At 38.5% G+C, this 22,679-nt stretch overlaps 1 protein-coding gene across 1 annotated transcript in view; it reads right to left on the reverse strand.

The window, feature by feature from the left end:
• The window catches only part of GALNTL6 (polypeptide N-acetylgalactosaminyltransferase like 6), a 1,097,978-nt gene that overhangs the window by 71,144 nt on the left and 1,004,155 nt on the right, over positions 1-22,679 (reverse strand). The window contains exon 9 of the mRNA XM_070257090.1: positions 15,311-15,418. Within this exon, the coding sequence (XP_070113191.1) occupies positions 15,311-15,418 (108 nt within the window). The remainder of the gene's footprint in view (positions 1-15,310; positions 15,419-22,679) is intronic.

The raw sequence follows: 22,679 nt of genomic DNA on the forward strand, positions 1-22,679 counted from the left end.
TTGATAGCATCCTCTATTTTATGTCACCTTTCTGTGATTCCTTGTGTATCATAAGATGTGGCCCTATTAACCCAAACTGGTATTGATCTCTCCTTTCTCTGTGTTGCCCAAATACTTATTAACACACTTAACACATTCAGCCTTATATCAGAGGTCTTTAGAATTCAAGTCTTGTTTTCTTTGCAGTATCCAGCACTAAATCTTTCCTTAATTCTAATACTCATTGGGTCTTTGAATTGATATTTTACCAGGAATATTAAATCACCTTTCTATCTCAGTTCACAAGAACAGATTTCCAGCTCTGACTGATCATCTTCATTGTGCAGCGTGAGGAAAACAGATAGTTCCATTATACCTGCTGGTTCATCAAACTGCATAAATCTATCTACTAATTATTTTTTTGCTAGCAACATTTTAGACCCTACTGTTCGATCATTCTAAAAATACAATCCCTGCTCAGTATCTCAGCATATTATTTGGGAGTCAATTGTTTTCTCTGGCCACGAGGCTGTCCCGTGTGTGTGTAATATCTGGGACAACTCACCTTGGCGGCGTGTTTCTATTTCTTTGACCAGGGTGCAATCATTACACGTGCACCAATGTGATCCCAACCCACGTGCTGTGCTGGTGTCAATATTAAGCTGCTGTATTATGGTGAGTTTAGTCAAAGATTTCTCTGTCTTCAGCTATCATTTTTTTTTTTTTTTTTGGTGCTTTCCCCCCAGAAACTGTTAGTAGCTAGCAAAGCCAATCTCACTCAGAAACACTGTCATATTTGTCACAGTCACTCCTCCAGCAAGGATTGCATCACCACCCTGTGACTTTAAAAAAATTCTACTTTGATTTAAATGCATTTCATTTCTCCTCTTTGAAGCTTCAGTGTCCTTTAGTAGCTCGGTAGTCCCACCCCAAAGCCCTCTTATCATTGATAATGTGATAATGTCATCATGGATACAGCTCAAAAGAGAATCTCTGTAAGAAAGCCTCAACCTCATACAATTATTCAGCCGCAGAGTGCTATTTTTCTCTGATCTGAAGACTTTGAAGTCGATGGGAAGCCTTCAGCATACGGAGAGGATGGCTAATCCAGGCCTAAAAAGAGAGGTTTCTCTGACAGGCGATTTCCTCTCTCTTCTTCCCCAAGGCTGTGTGAGCCGTTTGCAAGTGGTGCCCTGCTCTTGGCTGTTTCAATATAATTTAATTATATCTCTATTATATTTTTTGGCTGGATATTTTGGATATTTATGGTAGTGTTTCTGATAGCATTTAATGTAGCCTTTAGATATAGGACAAATAAATAAAAAACAACTCCCCAAATTATTTAACTACGTATCTTATTAAAAAAATGCATATAAGCTCAATTTGGAAAACAGCTGTATTGAAGAATAATTGATATTCAATAAACTGCTCATATTTAAGGTGTACAATTTGGTACTTTTCGACATATGTGTATATTAGTAAAACTATCACCACAATCAAGATGATGAACATATCCATCATCTCCAAATGTTTCCATAGGCCCCTTTGAAATCCCTCTCCTTGTTTCCTTTCTTTGGCACCTCTATCATATCCAGGGAAACACTGATGGAGTTTTTAAAAAAAAATTTATTGAGATTTTACTTTTTTGGAGCAGTTTTAGGTTTACAGCAAAATTGAAGGTCAAATGCAGAATTTTCCCATCTACCCCCTACCCCCACATGTGCATAGCCACCCCCATTATCAACACCCCCCAGCAGAGTGATACATTTGTTGCAGTTGATGAACCTATACTGGTATGTCATTATCACCCACAGTCCACGTGTTTATGTTATGATTCACTCTTGCTGTTGTACACTGATCTACTCTTTGTCACTATAATTTAGTTTGCGTTTTCTAGAATTTTATGTAAATAGAATCATAAAGTACATGCTCTTTTCGTCTGACTTCTTTTGTCTGGCATAATTATTTTGAGGGTCATCCACATAGTTGCATGTATTCCTTTTTACTATATTCCATCATGTGGATATACCACAATTTGCCTATCCTGTTGCTGGACATTTGGGTTGTTTCTAGTTTTGAGCTATTACAAATAAAACTGCTGTGAACAATCTTATATAAATCTTTGTATGGACATTTACTTATATTTCTTTTGAGTAAATATCTTGAAGTGGAATAGCTGGGTCATATGCTAGGTAGTCTAACTTTTTTGTGTGTGTGTGAGTAAGATTGGCCCTGAGCTAACATCTGTTGCCAATCTTCCTCTTTTTTATTTTTTTGCTTGAAGAAGATTGTTCCTGAGCTAACATCTGTGCCATTCTTCCTCTATTTTGTATGTGGAATACTGCCACAGCATGGCTTGATGAGTGGTGTATAGGCTCGTGCCTGGGATCTGAATCCACGAACCTTGGGCCACCAAAGTGGAGCATGCGAAACTAACTTCTATGCCGCCGGGCCAGCTCCTAGGTAGTCTAACTTTTAAGGAAACTGCTAAACTATTTTCCTGAGTGGCTGTACCATTTTACATTCCATTAGCAGTGCATGAGCACTCCAGTGACTACAACCTTTCCAACACTTAGTATGGTCAGTCTTTTTTATGTTTGCCATTATAAAAATGTGTGGTGCTATCTCATTATGGTTTTAATTTACATTTCCCTAATAACTAATGATGTAAGCATCTTTTTATGGAGTTATTTACCATCTGTGTATCTTCTGTGGTGATCTATTTAAATCTTTTGCCCATTTAAAATATTGGGTTGTTTTCCTATTACTGAGCTTTGACAATTCTTTATACATTCTGTATACAAGTCCTTTGTCAGAAACGTGATTTGTAGATATTTTCTCCCAGTCCGTTTCTTGCCTTTTAATTCTCTTAACAACATATTTTGAAGAGCAGGGGGTCTTAATTTCCATGGAGTGCAATTTATCAATTTTTTCTTCTAGTGATAAGTGACTTTGGTGTCATATCTAAGAAATCTTTGCCTATCCTCACAATTTTTCTTCTTTGTTTTTTTTTAGAAATGTGTGACCACATGCAAGAATCCATTTCTGAACTCTTTATTCTCTTCCGTTGATCCATTTGTTGCTAATACCTGCTGTCTTGATTACTGTAGCTTTTGAATGTCTTGAAATCGGCTAATGTGAGTCCTCCAGCTTTGTTCTTTATCAAACTTATTTTGGCTATTCTAGGTCCTTTGCACTTTTAGATGAATTTTAGGATCAGGTTGCTTAGTTTTTGTTGTTGTTGCAAAATATACAAAACATAGAATTTGCCCTTTAACCATTTTTTAAGTGCACAGTTCAGTGGCATTAAGGAAATTTACATGCTCCCCAAAACACAGTTCAGAGTTCAGTTACTGTGGTATGTTAACTGTGAGTAATTGCATAAGGTACAAAAGTTGCTTTTAGCTCTTCAGGCCACAAATCACTTTGTAAATAACAGATGCACATTATGATTAGTGACCAATCACATCACTTCTTTCAAAGTTTGTTGGTGACTCATCATTCCACATCTGTTAGCCAGTTCACATACAGACAGCAAAGCACATAGTTGTGTTGCTTTCTGGTTTCCCACAGATCAACCCAGGTGGTATTTTACAAAAATGGTTAATAGAAAAGAGAAAACCAGTCAACAAAGATGAAAGAGCAGCAAAGAAACAAAAAGTTATAATGCTGGAAGTGAAATTCAAACAGAATTTCTAGAAAAAATGATTGACCATGGAAATGTTGACATTACTGTCATTTGAGAGACTCCAGAAATGCAGCCAGGGAACTCGGTGAGGGTGCGTTTATTAACGTAAATGAGGAAATGCATGTGATGAAGGGATGAAGATGTCTCAGAGGAAGTGAGACCAGCAAAAACTTCACATCACAGGAACTATGGCATATATTTCACAACATCGGAAGCATAAAGGATAAAATATTGGAAGGGGATCCAAACTTAAAAAGGCAATAAAAATTTCTATGCCAAGGCATAGAAAAGAACGCTCATTCTCTAGCATAAATTATAAGAGATATAGTTTGAATGAGTGTTAAAACTACTCCTGATGTGTATTTTTACAAAGAAATAAAACACCTTAATTCTTAAAATTCTTAAAAAAAAAAATTCACATGGTTGTGCAAGCATCACCACCACCTGTTTCTATAACTTTTGTCATCTTCCTCAACTTAAACTCTAAACCCATTAAACAATAACTCCTTATTACTCCTTCTCTCAATCTCCAGTACCCATCATTCTACTTTCTGCACGTATGAATTGACTATTCTAGATATCTCGTGTAAGTGGAATCAGACAGTATTTGTCCTTTTGTGACTGGATTATTTCACTTAGCATAATGTCTTCAAGGTTCATCCATTTTGTAGTATCTGTCAGAATTTCCTTCCTTTTTAATGGCTGAATAATAAGCCATTGTATGTATATACCACACCTTCATTATCCATTTGTCAATGGATACTTGGTTTACTTCTCTGTTTTGACTATTACTATGAACACGTGTGTACAAACATCTGTTTGAGTCCCTGCTTTCAGTTCTTTTGTATATATACCCAGAAGTGGAATTTCTGGATCATATCTTAATCCTATTTTGAATTTTTTGAGGAATCTCCATACTGTTTTCCACAGTGGCTGCACCATTTCATATTCTCACTGTGCACAAGGGTTCCAATTTCTCTACATCTTTTCCAACATTCACTGTTTTCTGTTTTGTTTTGATTTTTTTTAAATAATAGCCATCTTAATGAGCATGAAGTGATATCTTTTTGTGGGTTTGGTTTGCATTTGCCTAATGTTTAGTGATGTTGAGCATCTTTTCATGTGCTTATTGGCTATTTATATGTCTTCTTTGGAGAAATGTCTATTCAAGTTCTTTGCCCATTTTTAAATCAGGTTGTTTTTTGTTGTTGTTAAGTTGTAGGAGTTCTTTAATATTCAGGATATTAACCCCTTATCAGATATATGATATCATTATCAGATACATGATTTGCAAATATTTTCTCCCATTTGATGAGTTACTTTTTCATTCTGTTGACAGTATCCTTTGATGCACAAGCTTGCTTAATTTTTAAGCTTCAAATGGGCCACCTGAGGTAATCATGTCCCTTAAGATAAAGTTAGGCTGAACGTTGCAATGAAGGACTGGTAAACAGAAACAGCTGCATTAGTTATCTGTTGATACATAACAAATTATCCCAAAATGGAGTGGCTTAAAACAGTAACAAATTTTTTTTATCTTTCACAGTTTCTGTGGGTCTGGAACTTGGAGTGGTTTGGCTGGGCAATCTGGCTTGGATTTCTCATGAGTTTCAGTCAGGTTTTGGCTAAGGAAGCAGTCATCTTAACCCTTGAATGGGGCTGGAAGATCCTCTTCCAAGGTGGCTCATTCACATATCTGGCAAATTGGTGCTTTCTATTGGTAGGAGGGCTCAGTTTTCCCCTATTTGGGCCTCTCTACAGAGCTGCTTAAGTGTCATCATGATGCAGTGGCTGGCTTCGCCCAAAGCAAGCCATCCCAGAGATCAAGGTGGAAGCCGCGATGCCTTTTATAACCTAGCCTCAGAAGCAAAAAATAGGATGATAGGACAAAAGTGAAAGAATAGTTTCTGTTTGTTTTATCTTGTTTTACTTTTTTTCATCTCTTAAGACTATATTTGTCTGAGATTGAGGATTAGAATATAATGGAATTATTTTTCATGATTGGTTTCTTGAAATTCTGAGAAAATGGAGAAAACCACTAGCTGTTGGAAGTGTTGAAGGAAGCCCAATATAAACAGAGGTCTTTGTGTTCAAGTGAGGATGTATGGCCCACAGCTAGGAGTTGGCCATCCTGCCTATCCAGGATCCAGGGAAGTTCTGGCCCGTTGAGGACTGAGGGTTGGTTTCTTCAAAGACAGCACCACGAGCTAGAAGCTGATGCTCTTATTGTGAATGGTGGTGGTGGTATAGCTTCTCCAATGGCTTCACAGGCAAGAGACTGAGTCAAGGGGGCACACAAGCAGAAGAAGCAAGTGACGGGTGGTGCAGAGTGGGTACTGCATCTGACAAATGGGTATGTGAGCACGTGAGAGGAAGCCTTTTGGGGATGTCTAGAGACACCTGGGGGATAAACTGAAGGACGTTCATTTCCGGCAATCAAGCCAATGGTGTCTCATGCTACAGCAACTTGAGTACAAAAGGCAGTATGATCTTATTTGTAGATTTTATTAATACATTTGCTACTTTTAAAAAATCTCAACCAGTATTTTCTAACCATCAGCCAAAGAGGGTATCAAGTGTTTTGTTCCCTTACAAGAGCATCCACAGCGAGCATTCAAACAGACTGTGGTTAAACTAAACGGCGCTACAGCATTTATTCCATTTGTTATCAGCAGGCCCTGTTTTATTTTCCATGCTTTCAAAACAGGTAGAAAAAAATTCCCTATGTTTTAATAGTTCATTCAGGGTCCTTAGGTTGAAAATTGTATCTATTCAAGGTTTAGGCAATCTGTGAAATTTTACTTTTATAAACTATTTTCAGAGTTAGAACACCAAAAAGATCCAGTCATCACAAAGCTGCCAATTGGTTTTTGACCATTTCTCAGTTTACAGATACCAAATGGAACTATTTTCTCCACTTCAAATGACATCAAAAAAGGAGGTATACTGGGGTTGGAATTGCAGTTGGAAATGGAATTCTTGCCATGAACTAATAAACTATTAGAAACAAGAGTGATTAGAATGGAAATGAAACAGCAGAGGCCTCAAGCACTCTTGGTCCAGAGGTTATGTTGCGTTGCTCTCACTGCCATGGCTTGGGCTCTTTTGCTGGTCAGGGAACCACATCGCCTATCTGTAGGTTCTCATGCTGTAGTGACTGCGTGTTGCTGAAAGTTATGCCACTGGGATTTCAAATATCAGCAGGATCACTCATGGTGGACAGATATCAGCAGAGCTTCCAGACTAAGAGACAGTAGGAAGAAGGATCTGGCCACTCCTGAAAAAATTGGCCATGAAAACCCCTATGAAAGGCAGTGGAGTACTGTCTTAGGCTGGAAGATAATGAGGATGATATAGGCTAGAAAGTGAGAGGATAGTGCAAAAAGACCAGGCAGGGTTCCACTCTGCTGTACACAGGGTCACTAGGAGCTGGAATTGACTCCACGAGCACTAACAACAGCAAGCACAGTGTCACTGTGCATTTACACATCTCATGGTAAGAAGATAATTCCACAAAATGAGTCCCTCCTATCCAGGTGCTCCTGTGGCTTCATCATCCAACTGGGGTCCTAGAGGCGGAGTTATAGAGCAGCCAGCCCTGCTCCCTCTCGCAAAGTTGCATTTTGGCTATTGAGATTATGGCATGCCAAAATATCTTAATTTGCTTAAGTTTCAGCAGCTTAATTTTGTAGCAGCGGGGACCTATTTTGCCTAAGCAAGCTTTCTCCTTTACGAGTCTCCAGTGGAGTTGTGAATGCAGGAAAATGTTCAGTTCTAATGACGATAATGATGAAAACACAATTATAATTCCCCCTAGTCCACAAATAGGGCTCACCAAGTAGTTTGTTTCTCAAGTGCTTTGAACAAAGAAAGCTATATAAATGCTAAATAACAGCATAAAGTGCCAAGGTGCTCTTCCTAGATGAAAGAGTGACCAAAAGTGGACTGGAAAATGTACCAGAGGAAAGAGAAAATAATTCCCATTTTAATTTCATTAAGAATGACAAAGTAAACGTAATGATTAATCATGGCAGCTAATTATCATGTAAATATCTAGGACCCCCATTTAAATCTTGTATTTAATCTATAAAATTTTCCAATAGGCTTGACAGAAAACTAATGCGGAATGTTGGTCCTCACTGCATAGCCCCGAAAATGTTGAATATTGTTTCCATAGTTTGGGGATTGCCTGTCTCAATTACAAGCTCTGTTTTGCACACTAGAAAGCATTAGCTAATTGATTCACAAGCCATGGCTGAGCTGAAACTTGGGAAAGCACTGAGGAATATTTGAAACAATTAAATTGAGCAAAATGCTTTAATGTTGGGAAGAAGATAGCACCCGTGGGAGTGTTTGGGAAAAAATATGTAGAGCAGATAAATAGGGAGAAAACCAAACTAAAAGTTAGTTTTGAGAAGTTTTGTGGAAATCACTGAGCTTTAAGATAATGTTGTTGTCTTTACCTCACACGTTTTTTTCAAGATATTTCCAAATGACAGGAGACTGTACCTGTCAGAGATTTGCTACTTCTCTTTCTTTTTTAGTAGGATAAGTCTGTGCTTTACGTCCATATTGTTGAAAAGTTTTAAAGACAATTTGTGATTCTGTTGTGATTTATTAAACAAACAGATAAGAAACATATGGATGCTTAAAAAAAATTCTGATACCCCTGGGTTAGGGATTAAGAGAGTAAGTGAGAGTCTAGCAGTGGGGAATAAATGTGTGTTTCATGTTTCCCTCTCCTCTCTCTAGGTCCTTGGCAGACAGAATAGTTTTACTTTGTCTTATTTTCCTCATATGCAAAACGAGCATACAATGCCCAATGTTCAAAAAAGGGACGTCACTAAAGGGTGAGTGTAAGTGTTCTATCAGTGTTGTGTGCCAGAAACTTATCTCCAGCGTGGGGCAATGCCCTTGGGTGAGGTGACATTCCATTACAAAGGGACAGTTTGATCTAACTAGAAGGTCTCAATGCTGTTGGCTTAGGATATGTGGCATGCTCTACACATTTCTGCCTGGCACATAGTAGGTACTTGATAAATATTTATTGAAGAATTTCTCCAACCTGAGCCTGCTTTGAGGCCGGAGATGACATTTATCTTCCTAACATGCAATGGACTCATCATGTCTTAATAATTTATTGAACCATTATTGTCACATAAGAAACTCATGATTGGGGCCAGCCTGGTGGCAACGGTTGAGTGCGCACATTCTGCTTCGATGGCCCAGGGCTCACCGGTTTGGATCCCAGGTGCGAACATAGCACTGCTTGGCACGCCATGCTGTGGTAGGCGTCCCACATATAAAGTGGAGGAAGATGGGCACGGATGTTAGCTCAGGGCCAGTCTTCCTCAGCAAAAAGAGGAGGATTGGCAGCAGTTAGCTCAGGGCTAATCTTCCTCAAAAAAAAAAAAAAACTTACAATTGATTTTTAGGGAAGCTTTCATGGAGAATAATAAAATATTATTTATGGAAGATGCTTGAATTTTTTAAATAAAAAATTTCATCTAAATAGGAGACATTGTATTTTAAAATATGGCCAAGAGGGGAGAAAAACAAATACATTTTTGCAATATGTGAATCATTTTAAGTTCCTGACACAAGTATTGGACAGCCATATTGCCCTTTTTGTTATATTGTAAGGAAGAATTAGAAATAGTTATTATTTTCAGAGGAATTGCTTCTGCACAGAAGTCTTAGCCTTTTTTGCAGACTGAGTCTTTTGGGAAGAATTCATTTTTCTTGCTTTTTGTGAGAATGCCCATGAGAGCCCACCATATCCCTGAACTCAATGATAGTTTCAAATAAAGCATCTGAACTCTGTAGTTTTAAGACTAGTGGAAAGCCGTGCTGGATGCGGTTGATGGCCAAGGTTGTCATGCCACAGCTCTTATTTGCTGGGCAGCTTTACGAGAGTAAACTGATTTACAATCATCAAGGGGGAAAGGTCAATTTTGGGGAGTGCGGACTTTCCATTCATCACCATACTTTATAGCCTTGTCGGTGATTTTATTTTCTGATATCAAGCTAGTCATTTTGGTCTTGTTAATGCTTTCCTCTACTGATGCATTTTTCTGACATAAACAAGGGAGAGCTGCATACGTCAGATATTGTGTTCTTCCATTTCAGCTGCTTCAGACAGGGACACCCGACACCTTGGTGAACAGTGAGGAAGCATTTATTAATCGAGCTGGGGTAGTCTGGCTTCAACATTGGAGCCCTCCTCCTCCTCCTCCTCCTCCTCCTCCACATCCTCTATACCTGCCTCTACCCCCACCAATTTCAAGAGTCTGAGATGATCTGTGGAGTCAGTAGGGCCGGATGTCACCAGAGATATGACACTGGAAGAAAGGCACCTTGGGAAACATGTTAAGAAGTCATTTCACAGCTGACAGAGGTGAAACAACCCTTCTCCCTCAGACCTCAGACTAAACCTTCGTGCCCATGAAGTGTAATAACCACAGGAAATCTTCAAAGATTATTGCACTCTGCTAAGAAACCCTAAGTCAATATATAAACCCAAAAATACTTATAATTTGTATGTAGATCACAGTGTAGCCTATAGGATCATTAAATATAATCTGTTCTTATAGAACATATATCACTATATATTAAACAATGCTGCTATTTATGACATATACTTTATAATTTATTATACTTTCTCTTCTGTTATATCATAATCCCAATGATAACATTATAACCTATGCAAAATAGTTTATAAATAAGTTAACTATATAAGATACAGATCTCACTCCATAGTGATTTTGATTATCTTCACTCAACCCTTCTTTCGTCCTCACAATGTCTGGAGTTCATTTCTCCTGGCATTGCTATGCATAGATTGTGGGAGTGTGTGGACTCTACCTTACTGTCATAGTTAGGGCCATTTGTTATGAGAAGTTAAGGTTTGTGTTTATCTTGCTCATCACTCACACTTCCAGGGCCTAGCACAGTGCATGGCGTGATAAATACTTGTTCAAAAATGAAAACCTACTGGTAAAGAAAATCTGGCAAAATTTTTTGTAGGCTCTCGGGATTCTGCATGGGAAGTCTGTGCATGTCTCCCAGATCTGGCTCTCTCTGAGCCCACGGATAGCTGTCATTTATAACCCACCCTATCTAAAACCAATCCCAGCATCTTCCTCCCTCCCCTTCCTCACATCCCTGTTGCGTACTAATACTATTTTCTCAGTTACCACAATGAGAACCTCATAGTCACATTTGACCTCTTTCTCCTTGCACAGTGTGGCAGACCAATAAAAACCTTTTAGGAAATTTTCTTTACAAATGCTTCTTGCATTCAAAATGTTACTTTCTTTAGTCTTTCTCCCCTTTAATATTTACTCGTTGGTGCATCTTTCCATTTTACCCCTCTGATTTTTATTCTGGAACTTTCTGTTCGAAAGCCATGAGTACTTTCTTACCACAAGAAAAAAGTATACACCCTGGTCTGCGTACACGGTCCTCCAGAGTCTGCTCTAGTGCATATTGCCGATGTGACTCCAGAGATCCTAAACACGATCCTTTGTCATTCTCTGTGCCCGCTCCTTCCTGCCTGGGATTTTGCTCATGCTGGAGACCCTGCCATGACTGCCCAGCTGCCCCTCTTTATTCTCAGCCCTCCTATAAGTGGCAGTTGATAGGAAAGTTAAGCCTCTGACAGACAGGTCTTGATTCACAATCCCAGCTCTGTTCTCTTGGCGTTTACCTCTATCCCTTTTAATGTGTTACATTTTCAAGTACAATAGGTCCTCCTGTGCAATCAGGTTATTTTGAGCATTTAACTTCTTTGTTTTTGTAGATCTTATCCTGAAGTTTGGATGACAGTTGTCATAAAGTGCAAAGAAAAAGTTATGGATACTATGTCAGTGGCAAAACACAGAAGGATGGAAGCCCCTGATTTGCATTCTCTGACGTCCCTTACAGACTTAGGGCGAAGGTCAGTTCCACCTTTCTCTCCTATGCAGTCTGAGTGAGCCTCCAGGACCGCCCCACCCACAGTCTGCAGGGCTGGAGCGGGGCCCTCCTGGGCAAACTCTCATGGGGCCAAGTTGCTCCTGTGAAGACTACTGTTGTGCTGCAGTCATCTGGTATGTTTAGCCATGGGGTGACTACTCTGCACCTCTGTCAAGCCCCTGCTGTTAGAGCCACCTGTCTCAGGTCCAGTAGCTTTGATTGTCCCCAAACACACTGGCATTCACAGGGGAATCTGTGAGGTGCCGGTACTTGCTGCTCTGTCGGCAGAGTGCTTGCCTCACGTTGCCGCCTGCCGGAATGAAGGGTTTTCTTGGAGAATCGTCCGCCCATCTGCCACTCAGCCACCTCTGGCTGTGCAGTGTCACTCAGCAAGAGGCTCGGCGGGCCTTTCACTAAGGATCTGCTGCTCACTCTTCCATGATGACGGTCAGTGCCAACCCAGAGAAGGGAGGAATGTCACTACAGCCCTGGGGTCTTTCTAGTCTCCTTACACCCCTGGGGGTGAGCATCCCTTCCTGCAGGCACTGGCTGGTCCTGGTGAAAAGACACTACAACGTGTCCAGGGCCCTGACATTGGACTCAGCCGACTCAGTAAGGTATCTAGTTTTATTGATGATAAGTGAATACTCTGATTCCCAGATGAAGCTGAATTGTAAGTCATAGTGTCCCAGATTTTTGCATTTTGTGGGAACTGACATAGGGATGCTAATTTTAATTTTTGCCAAATAAGGGCATTAACAAAAATCTACTATCTTGTATCCTGACATAAAAAAAGAAGAAAAGTCTATAGTTGCTGCATTAAAAAGATGTTGTTAAGTTGGATAGATGCAGCTTTGTGATTCTTCTTTTACTCAGTTCACAGATCTGGCTGAAAACTTGGCCAGGAACTGACTGTTGTGACTGGTCCTAAACTTGGGAACCTCTATTCTAAGAACCTTGTTGATTTAATTGAGGAGCCCTCGAAGGTCCGCTTTCAATTCTTCTAACTTGAGAGGACTGAAGAAGGTCACAGCTATACCACCCCCTCCCCTCCTCTTCCCTCTACCCGTACACGTCTTTAGGATACATTTAAATAATTATTTGTTGTCTTGTATTGTCGGCCAATGATTTTATATATGGACATCTTGTCTCTTCCAGCAAGACTGTAATCTAGGTAAATAGAAGGTACTGAATAACTAATTATTTGAATTTATTTCTATAATACACACTCGTATGCTATTTAGAGAACTGCAGGCTGTTCACACATTTGTGTGTATGTGTGTGTGTGTGTGTTTTGGAAGTCTGCTGGAATCCTCAATTTATATAGGTACATAAATGAAAGGTGCACATTTTAAACAAGCTTTGTAAAATAAGAAAACAAGCCTTTGGAGTCAAGTTTCCATCTTCCTCTCCATTTCCTAACGAGGCTGGAGAGATTAACTCCCTATTGAGTAGACAAGCATTTGAAGCATCATTAAAGCCTCTCGTCATTTCGATGATTTAGTGATAATGCAGGCTGGAGCAGGTAGCTGAGATTCTCCCACAGAATATCAGAATTGTTTTTCATTTTAATATACTTTTTTATTTAAAAAATCATAAAATGTTCCTTAGAGTGACAGCTGAGCTTCAATATTTATGACTTTCTGATTGCTCTCGCAGTTCAGAAAAAAAAAGAAAAATGAGCCCTCAAGTAAAATTTAAGTGGGAAAGATTAAAATTCAGAATTATGGACTTTTCTCATTTGAATGAATACTCACTTTTTGCCAAAATTTTGTATGCCAGTCCTAGTTTCCCTATGTTTGACAGTCCTTGAAAAAGTACTTAATTTCTTTCTCGAAAATATATGAGTAGTTTTACTTTTTGAAAATAAACCCTTTTGGATCAGCACAACTTTCCCCCCCAACTTTTATACTCTACTTTTGACACAAACCAAGCACACGCTTGCAAATGAATGATTCAGTTTGGGGCACAAGCTGGGGACCATATGAGTGAGTGAAAGGGATAAGTGACAGAACACCATTATCTTTGGGATATTATGATACCCACATGGCTGATTTATGATATAGGCTCAAACTGTTCCATCATTTACCTTTTTGTGAATTCTTGCTGTTTTCCTGAGTGAGTTTTCAGATTTATATGCATCAAGCCTTAGAACTAAATTAAATCATATTTCCTTACCCAAGATGCAGCTCTTTAACCAGTTCATGATTTTGTGATTAGTTTATTTTCTTCAAATAGTGTATTTCTGCGCCTGCTTAATGGAGTATGTTATTTATGTCTGATTAATCTTTTGAGAGGGAGGAATAATATGACTATTTCCCTTTAAGTTGTATGTAATGTAACGTCATTACTATCAGCTCAAACTGCTGTAAAAGAGGTCATGGGTGTGACTAAGAAAAAATGGACACTGTGGATAGATAATATCAGGAAGGGAATAAGGAAGAATCCTTCTTCTCCCCAAAAGACTCACTATAAATGATAATTTTATTATACTTCATTAAAATGTTTAAATTTTCATAAGACCTTAAACCCACAACATTTTCTTGTATTAGTTTTTCCTGACTAATTAATTCTTTCAACAAATATTTGTTGAGTGCCTACAGGCCTTATTCTAGATGCTGGGAGTAGAATATCAAATAAGACAGAAAAAGCTCTGACTTTGTGAGGTTGATAGTCAATGAATCCTGATGAACTAGTTTATATTTTTAAAAAACTTATGTGAGTTAATTGAGCTTTATATAAAAAAACTCAAATAGTTATATAATACAGCCTTACTAGTAGAAGAACCAAAATGAAAAATTCAGGATAGATTCCTAGGGGAGCATTGTGCAAAGGGATGTGGTAAAATATTCTTTTTCTAGATTTGTACTGAGCAGTAGCAGGTACATATTGTAGTGAACAGAACTAACCCAGCTATGAAGAAAGTAACATGGAAAACAGAAACTGTCCGGATTGTTTTGAGAAGATATTGTGACTATGTTCTCCCAAATATGTATGAAAATATTCTAAAATGCGGAAGAGGAAAGTATCCTTGCATTTGGTCTAAGTAAAAGGTTTTATTCAAAAAAATTCTGAAAAAAATCTTGGGCTTGGCCAATTTTGGAATTTTGAGAATGGGGTAAACTTTTAGGTAGAGTTGGCTCTAGTTACAAATGAAAAGGCAGTGTTTGGGCATTCACCCTGCCTGCCCCCCCGTCTCCTATTTACCCCTATCGCCATGTGACTTATTAGGCATCCTGTTACATTCCATGTGGGAGGAAAGTACTGGACGTCCATCCAAAGACCTGGGCTTAAACTCCTATTCTGCTGTTTATCACTCAGTGAGCATGAACACGCTGCCTTGCTAAGCCTCGGTTTTCTCATCTACAAAACAAAGACCAAAATACCAACCTCAGAAGGTAGTCGTGAAGATTAAATAGAACGCATGTGAAAGTGCTTTGAAACAATTAATAACAAGGATTAGCATAATAGTTAATATTTCCTTAAGGAATGGAAATAAAACTCGGAGGAACACAGAAACTCTCTATGTTCTAAAGTCTTCCAAATGGGATGGCAATGGGGGGAGTTTTTACTTTGGTCAAGTGTTTCTGCCAGACTGTACTTTAAATTATACCACATGTGAGGCTGCTCATTCTGCTTACAGAAAGCCACATCGGGCCCAACTTCTTCTGATCCCCCGTTACTCACTCTTGCCAGGCTGGTCCCAGATGGAACTTTATAAGGGACGTACTTCCTGTAGATATGACCAACTCTAGAACATGGAACATCGAACATTTCTCCTCCACACATCCAAACCTAAAGAGAGGAAATTTAAAAGTATATCACAAAAGAACAGTAAATTTCACACAAAAAAGGAATTATAAACAAGAGTCAAACAAATCTTAAAATCTCTTTGCCTCTAAGTCAAAAATTTCTATTTGTTATAAATGGCTAACCAAGAAAGAAAACCACATTTTTAAACCTAGATTCAAAAAAGTATAGAACCAAAAGACTAGTTCACTAAAATCTAATTTCCATAGAAAATGTGTTGGTATTTTTTTTGGTCTAATGGAATTTTATTACACATATTATAGAACTGGCATTTAATGCTTATATGTCATTTATAGAGATATTTGTTTTGACAATCTTGTTTGAAGAAATAACATTGGAATTTAAATGTCAATTAAAAATTTTAAGACATAAAAAATGGAATTTTTAAAATAAGCTAATGAATTAAGCAACACAGATATATCCATACTTTAAGTTCCATCTAGATTCTGAAACTTTCAGTAGAGCTTATCTTAAAAATCTTAGTTGCATTCTAATTTCTCCCTACCCCCTATCATTTCTTAGGTACAGAAAATAATTGACTAGTGATGTGGACTCAGGAAATATTAAACTCAAGGTATGTGTTAAGATGTTGTATTTATATGTAGCAACAAAAATTAATTGGTTGTAGTTTACATGACTATGCCCTCAGACAGACACACTTAATCATGGTTTTATATAACAAACTACTTACTATAAAAGGACTAATTATCAGAACATAAATCCAAGCTTCATATACACTAGATTTTGAGCTATTTTCACTGCAAGAAAGAGATTAAAAAAGAGTTATATACTATAATGATTAGTTTTATGTGTCAGTTTGACTGCATCACAGCGCTCAGGTATTTGGTCAAACATTATTCTGGATATTTCCATGAGGGTGTTTTTTCAGATGAGATTAACATTTAAATTGGTGGGCTTTGAGTAAAGCAATTACCTTCTATAATGTGGATGGACCTCATCCAATCAAGCTGAAGGCCGTAATTGAACAAAGACTGACTTCCCCCAAACAAGAAGGACTTCTGCCAGCTGACTATCTTTGGACTTGAACTGCAACTCTTCCCTGGCTCTTCAACCTGCTGGCCTGCCTTGCAGATTTTGGACTTACCAAGTCTCCTCAGTCATGTCAGCCATTTCCTTAAAATGTTTCTCTCTCTTTATATATACATATCCTGTTGGTTCTGTTTCTCTGGAGAACTCAGACTAATACGGATAACACCGCTTATTTTAAAGCATAATATTGAAATATTGAAAGAGAGAAAGAGAAATGTTGATGTCTTAACTTACTTTTGCTTCCAACCCCTTTCACTAAGAGGAATGACACCCCAAGTGAGAGTAAATACTTTCGGCTTTGCCCGTCATATGGTCTCTCTTGCAATTATGCAAGTCTCTAAGGAAATGGCACAGCTGTATTTCAATAAAACTTTGTTTACGAAAAACAGGCAGTGGGCTGTAGTTTGCTAGTCCCTGTTCTATAAGGTATAAAGTCCTTTCAAACACTGAAATTTAGTTATTCCTAAGATAACATATGTGGGAGATTCTAAGATAATATATGCAAAGATAATTTTCCAAAATTGCATACCACAAATCTCTCATTGCACATGCTCCTCTACAATGTGACCTTGGTACCCTCCCATTGAGATGTGGGTCTCTGTCCTCTCTCCTTGAATTTGGGTGGGCTTGTGAATTCTTAGACCAATAGACTACAGCAGAAATGACTGAGGCAAGGTTATAAACGGACTGTTGCTTCTGCCTGTCCACTAGGCACTCGTTTTTGCAACTCTGAGCTGCCATGTAAGAAATCTGACTCCTTGAGGCTACCCCTTTGTGAGAAAGTCCAGACCACGTGAGAGGCCATGTGTAGGTGCTCAGGTCAACAGCCTCAGTTGTTTTAGTGAACAGCCAGGATCAACCACCAGGTGTGTAAATGAAGATTCCTCTAAATGATTCCAGCCACTAGCTGTTGAGTCACCCCAGCTGAGACCCCCCACACTATCCCGAAGCAGAAGCAAGCTATCCCCTTTGTGTCTTTTCTGAATTTGGGAATGGTAGAATCCATGAGCTTAAAAAAATGGTTGTTTTATGCCTCTAAGTATTGGGGTTCTCTGTTATGCAGCAATAGTAACTGGAACTACTTGTTTCCAAATCCTTAATAAAGGCAAACTGCTAACACAACTAAGCAAAACTTACGCATCATTCACAGATTTCATCTTACCCTTTTGTGGGAGATACAGTGCTAGGGCTCATCAATTTCCATGCTCACTTCTGCCAGGCTATAATGTCTAGCTCATTTGTATTTAGATGTGGCCATATGGCTATTTCTTGCCAGTGCAATGTGAACAGAAGTGATGTGTATCACCTCTGAGCCAAAGTAATTAAGAGCGGACTTTCTTTTCCATCTTCTTTACGATTTCTTTTTTCCCTCAGAGCCTGACCAATTGCAGAAGATCCAGAGGAGGACTCTGAGACCCTAGAAGGAGTCACTAAATAGATGGGACCTGGGTCTCAGAGAAACTGGGTGGAGTAGAGCACATGCCTCCGCTTTTAATCTGGGCCAAATTATGAGAGGAGCAATAGAGAAACTTTGCTGAGGTTGTTACCAAGATTTTGGGATTGTTAGCGCAGCTGGTTCTTAAAAACTTGTGTCTCTTCTGACATTTTTAATCAAATACAGTGAATGTAATTATTTGTGATATTATTTCCTTATATTATTTGCTCAGTTTTAAGAGACAAAATTTGAAAGTAATTAGACAACAGATGAAGGGGTGGTCAATGAGAGAGCAGAGAATGTTAGGTAGTCACGTGTGTAATAAAATGTCAGTCCTGGTTGGTCAAAGGTAGGCAGGTGTCCAGGCAGAGAAGCCTTCTTATCATCTGTATGTGGGACATAGTGATTTGTTGGCACAGGCAGTTATTTTTCACGAAAAAGGTGACCATATTGCTCTCATCAGTTGGTGAGGTAGCCAATTTCCTCTGCAGCACAAGGGGATGGTGACAAATGAGGGCAAGATGTGGGGCCAAGGTCTGGGGCAATGCCTTACATTCTCTGGGCTTATCTGTGTTTTTGGTTCATGTGGTCTTGTAGAATACTTGGAAAGTAGGCAGCAGTGGACTGAATTCTTCCTGCGACAGAGTTTGCCAGGGTAACAACTGCCACAGTGGAAAGTTAGATAAACCATCTTTGCCTTCCTTTCTAAGCTGTGGCAAAATGACCTAATAGACACACAGAAATGAAATTCTACCAACTTCTTTTCAGAAGGTCACTCTAATACAGTTTTTAAAGATCTTCATATCAGTTTTATATTGGTGTGTAACAAATTACTACAAACTTAGTGGCTTAAAACAACACACATTTATGATCTCCTAGTTCTATGGGTCAGAAGTCCATGTGGACTCAGCTGGGTTCTCTGCCTAGAGTCTCACAAGGCTGAAGTCTAGGTGGCTGCTGGGTTGAGCTCTTATCTGGAGCCTCTGGGCAAGAATCTGCTTGCAGGCTCATTTAGACTGTTGGTAGAATTCAGTTCCTTGCAGTAATAGGACTAGGACCCCCATTTTCTTGCTGGTTGATGGACAGGCTCTGCTCCTAGGGGCCATTCTCAGTTCCTTGCCTGTGAACCCTCCTTCTTAGCAATGGTTAACCTCTGTCTCATAGAATCCTTCTTATGCTTCAAATCTCTATGACTTCTTGTGCTACCAGTGGGAGAAGACTCTGGGCTTTTAAAAGGCTCCTGTGATTAGATTAGGCCCATAAGGATCATCATCCTATTTTAAAGTAAACTGATTAGTGATCTTAATTACATTTGCCAATCTCTTTTGCCCTGTAATATAACATAACATAATCATGGGAGTAAGCCAAGGAAGAGGGTCCTCTTAGAGTTCTGTCTACACAATTTCCAGTGGATCAAAATTCATGTCTTCTATTGATAACCTACTTCTAATTCTTAACTTTCTTCCCATCAGAAACTTTTCTTTACAGCTAAGTCAAATTCAGGAAACTTCTGTCCAGATGTTTTTAATGCTAAATTCAGTGTTAAAAAAAACTATAGAATCCTAGAATTTATTTTTCTCCATATTGCCACTACAATTACTTAAAAACATAAATCTGAGTATATCATGCCTCCATTTAAAATCCTTCACTGGTTTTCTATCCCTGTTAAGGTAATAGTTACAACTCCTCCATAAAGTTTCCAAAGCTTTGCATTATCTGGCCTTTGCTTGTGTCCGTCATCACTCTGCCCTGTCCCTCACCAACCCCCACAACACACTCTCTGGGCTATTTTTATTTTCTTCTTATTATTTTTAGTTATTTTATTGAGGTCACATTAGCTTATAACATTGTGTAAATTTCTGGTGTACCTCATTATATGTCAGCTTCTGATAGACTGCGTCGTGTTCACCACCAAAAGTCTAGTTTCCGTCCGTCGCCATACGTATGTGCCCCTTTACCCCTTTTGCCCGTCCCCCAGCCCTTCTTCTCTGGGCTGTTTTTAATTCCTTAGAAAGCACCAAGATTCCCTCCTCAAGGCTTGCCACCACAAATTACTGTCTCTAAATGAAATTCCCCTTTCCCTCTCTCTGATCCTTTGCGTATTTCTTATTTATTTTCCAGAGTTCAGCTTCACTATCACAACTGATTCCTTAGATTTGTTTAGGCTCTTGTTCTATGCTCCCATTCCATCTTGCATACTTCTCCTTCACGTAATTCATTAATTGAGTTAACAAATGTATAGCGAGCACTTACTATATGCCAGGCATTGTTCCCCATGCTGGAACTATAATGTGTGACTAATTCAAAGATCTGCACACATGGAGCTTTCTTTCAGTGGAGACCGTACTTATGGTAACTGTCACTGAGTGATTTATTTGTGTTTGTGTAATGATTTGTTTAGTATTCGTCTCTCCTCACTAGACTCAAAGTTCCATGACTATTATTACTCTATCTCCAGCTACTAGTGAAGAGCTTAGCACATAAAAGATACTCAATAAACATGGTCACCTCTTGTTTCAATTATGCTTGAATTTGTACTTACGTAGGGAACCTAAGGCCTTTCCAATTCAGTGTTGTTTCTTACAACCTCAGGGCCAATCTGCTTTTCACCATAAGCACAGAAAAGCCACTTGTCCCTAATCTCAGAGTTGCTTCATTTCTATACTGTGGATGTCACCATGCACTTCTTTATTTTTTTCAGTCTTTCAATAACAAAGCTTATTTCAGCAGAAGCATCCCTCCTGACACACTAGAGAGATGTGTTTAGGTAACAGTGTGGAATCATGGTTCTTTAGGAAAGCACAACTGTTGTGGCATTTATTAAATCCAATATTTGTTCTGAAAGATGTTGTTTATATATTTAAAAGACATTTCCTGGTAGTATGGTGTGGTGATATTCTAAAAAAAAAAAAATTCTATGGCATTGTCATACTTAAGTATCTATTTCTTGCAGAAATGTTTTAGATTTACAAATAACGGGTCTTCTTTTGACAACATAAATATTTTAAAGCAATGTTATTTTACCCGTGAATGAGCACAGAGCATTTTTTTCATGATGTAGTTCAAATTGACTGAATAATTGAATGCTTTCCTTATTTTTTTAATCACTTTTCAATATCAGCCACAAACTGGAATTTAGACATAGAGAATGTTAAATTGGATGGAATCATACAATTATACCAGTCACACAGAATGTGAAATTAGCTGCAGTGAGAAACTGATTGTCAGGAGGATACTAAGGGAACATTATTATCGAATATAAGATGAGGTGTAATATACTGATGGAAATGGTGATTTAAATTCTCAAAAAGGAATTTATTAATGCATTCAGTTCCAAAAGCTGCTCTCTCCCTAATTTCATCCTTACCTCTTCTCCCCCTCCTTCCCTCTGGTCAAACTATTTTGGCTTCTTTTCTGTTCCTCGAACATGCCAGATACCTTCCCACCTTAGGGTGTTTGTACTGGCTGTTCCCTCTGCCCGAATTCTCTTCCAGAACTCCCCATGGCTAACTCTTCAGCTCTTTCAAGTCTTAGCTCTAAATCCTCTTGCCCCAAACTCATCACAGTCCTCTGCCCCTGTTCTTATAGCATTTCCCACCTTCTAACTCAGTAGATACCTCATTTATTTATTTTGTTTATTATTTGTCAGCCTCTCTCCCCAAAAAAGGCAAGGGTCTTTGTGTCTTTTATTGAGTGATGTATCCTAAGCACCTAGGACAATGCCTGACACATAGTTGGTACTCTGTAATTGTTTGTTGAATGAATGAAAGAATTATTGGTGTATTGATGTAAAGTAACGTTAATTCCAGACAATTGAGTTATTTAATGATAACCCACCATTTAGCTGCCATTAAAAATAAAAGCTGTGATCTCTAGTATATTCAAGTACGAATTTTAAGGTAATAAGGTATCTTAAACTTATTTTCACTCAAAACTGTTTTATAACAAAACAAAGAAATGGCTGATGTTAAAGATATAGCATGTTATGTATAAATGAGTAATTAAGTTTCCGGGACTGGAAAATAACTTTCTAATGGTACGGTATGACTTGTGTGGGTTAAGTTTGAAAGACTCCTTAAGACTAGATAATTGACCACTTTGCCATCTATTTAGAGTTGAAATATTAGTTGTTAACCTAAAAAGCTATGGTGTGTGATATTGAAAAGGGCCATGTCTGTCTTTTCTGGGCTAGATGTGATAAAAACTGCACCTTCGGGAAGAGAAGTTACATGCACACATACTGTTGCCTTGGTTTATTCTTAGAAACTTGGGTTTTGAGGTTATTCTTTGAGATAAGGAGAAAAAAAAGGAACAGCTTATTTTAACGTTTCCTGATTTCCCTTTTCTATTTGTTGATAGAAAGATAATAAAAACAGAAATTGGAAAATGCATCTACAGTCTTTAATTAGGATATGGTGGTTTCTAGTGTCAGGGGAAAAGCTCTTGTTTCTGGAGCCATCTGCTTAGGATTTTTTTCAAAGTAAGAGATGCTGCGATGTCAGTATAAAAGAAAATCGAGCCCAAAGCATCTTGCATTTAGTGAGCTTCAAGAGGTCCGGGTGGGGATGGCAGGGCTTCAGAGGGTACATTGTTCAGAAGATCATTACTTTTAAGATGTGGTGTTCATATTTGCAGTAACACCAGGTGGCCTTAAAAACAGTGATTCTGGTGGGGACTGGAACAGAAAAACAGACATATCACTTATTGGTTTATTTGAAACATTAATTCTTGAGGAGGAAAGAGTGGATCTGAATATCTTAA

This window comes from Equus caballus, chromosome 2, assembly GCF_041296265.1.
Source record: "Equus caballus isolate H_3958 breed thoroughbred chromosome 2, TB-T2T, whole genome shotgun sequence".
Lineage (NCBI taxonomy): Eukaryota > Metazoa > Chordata > Mammalia > Perissodactyla > Equidae > Equus > Equus caballus.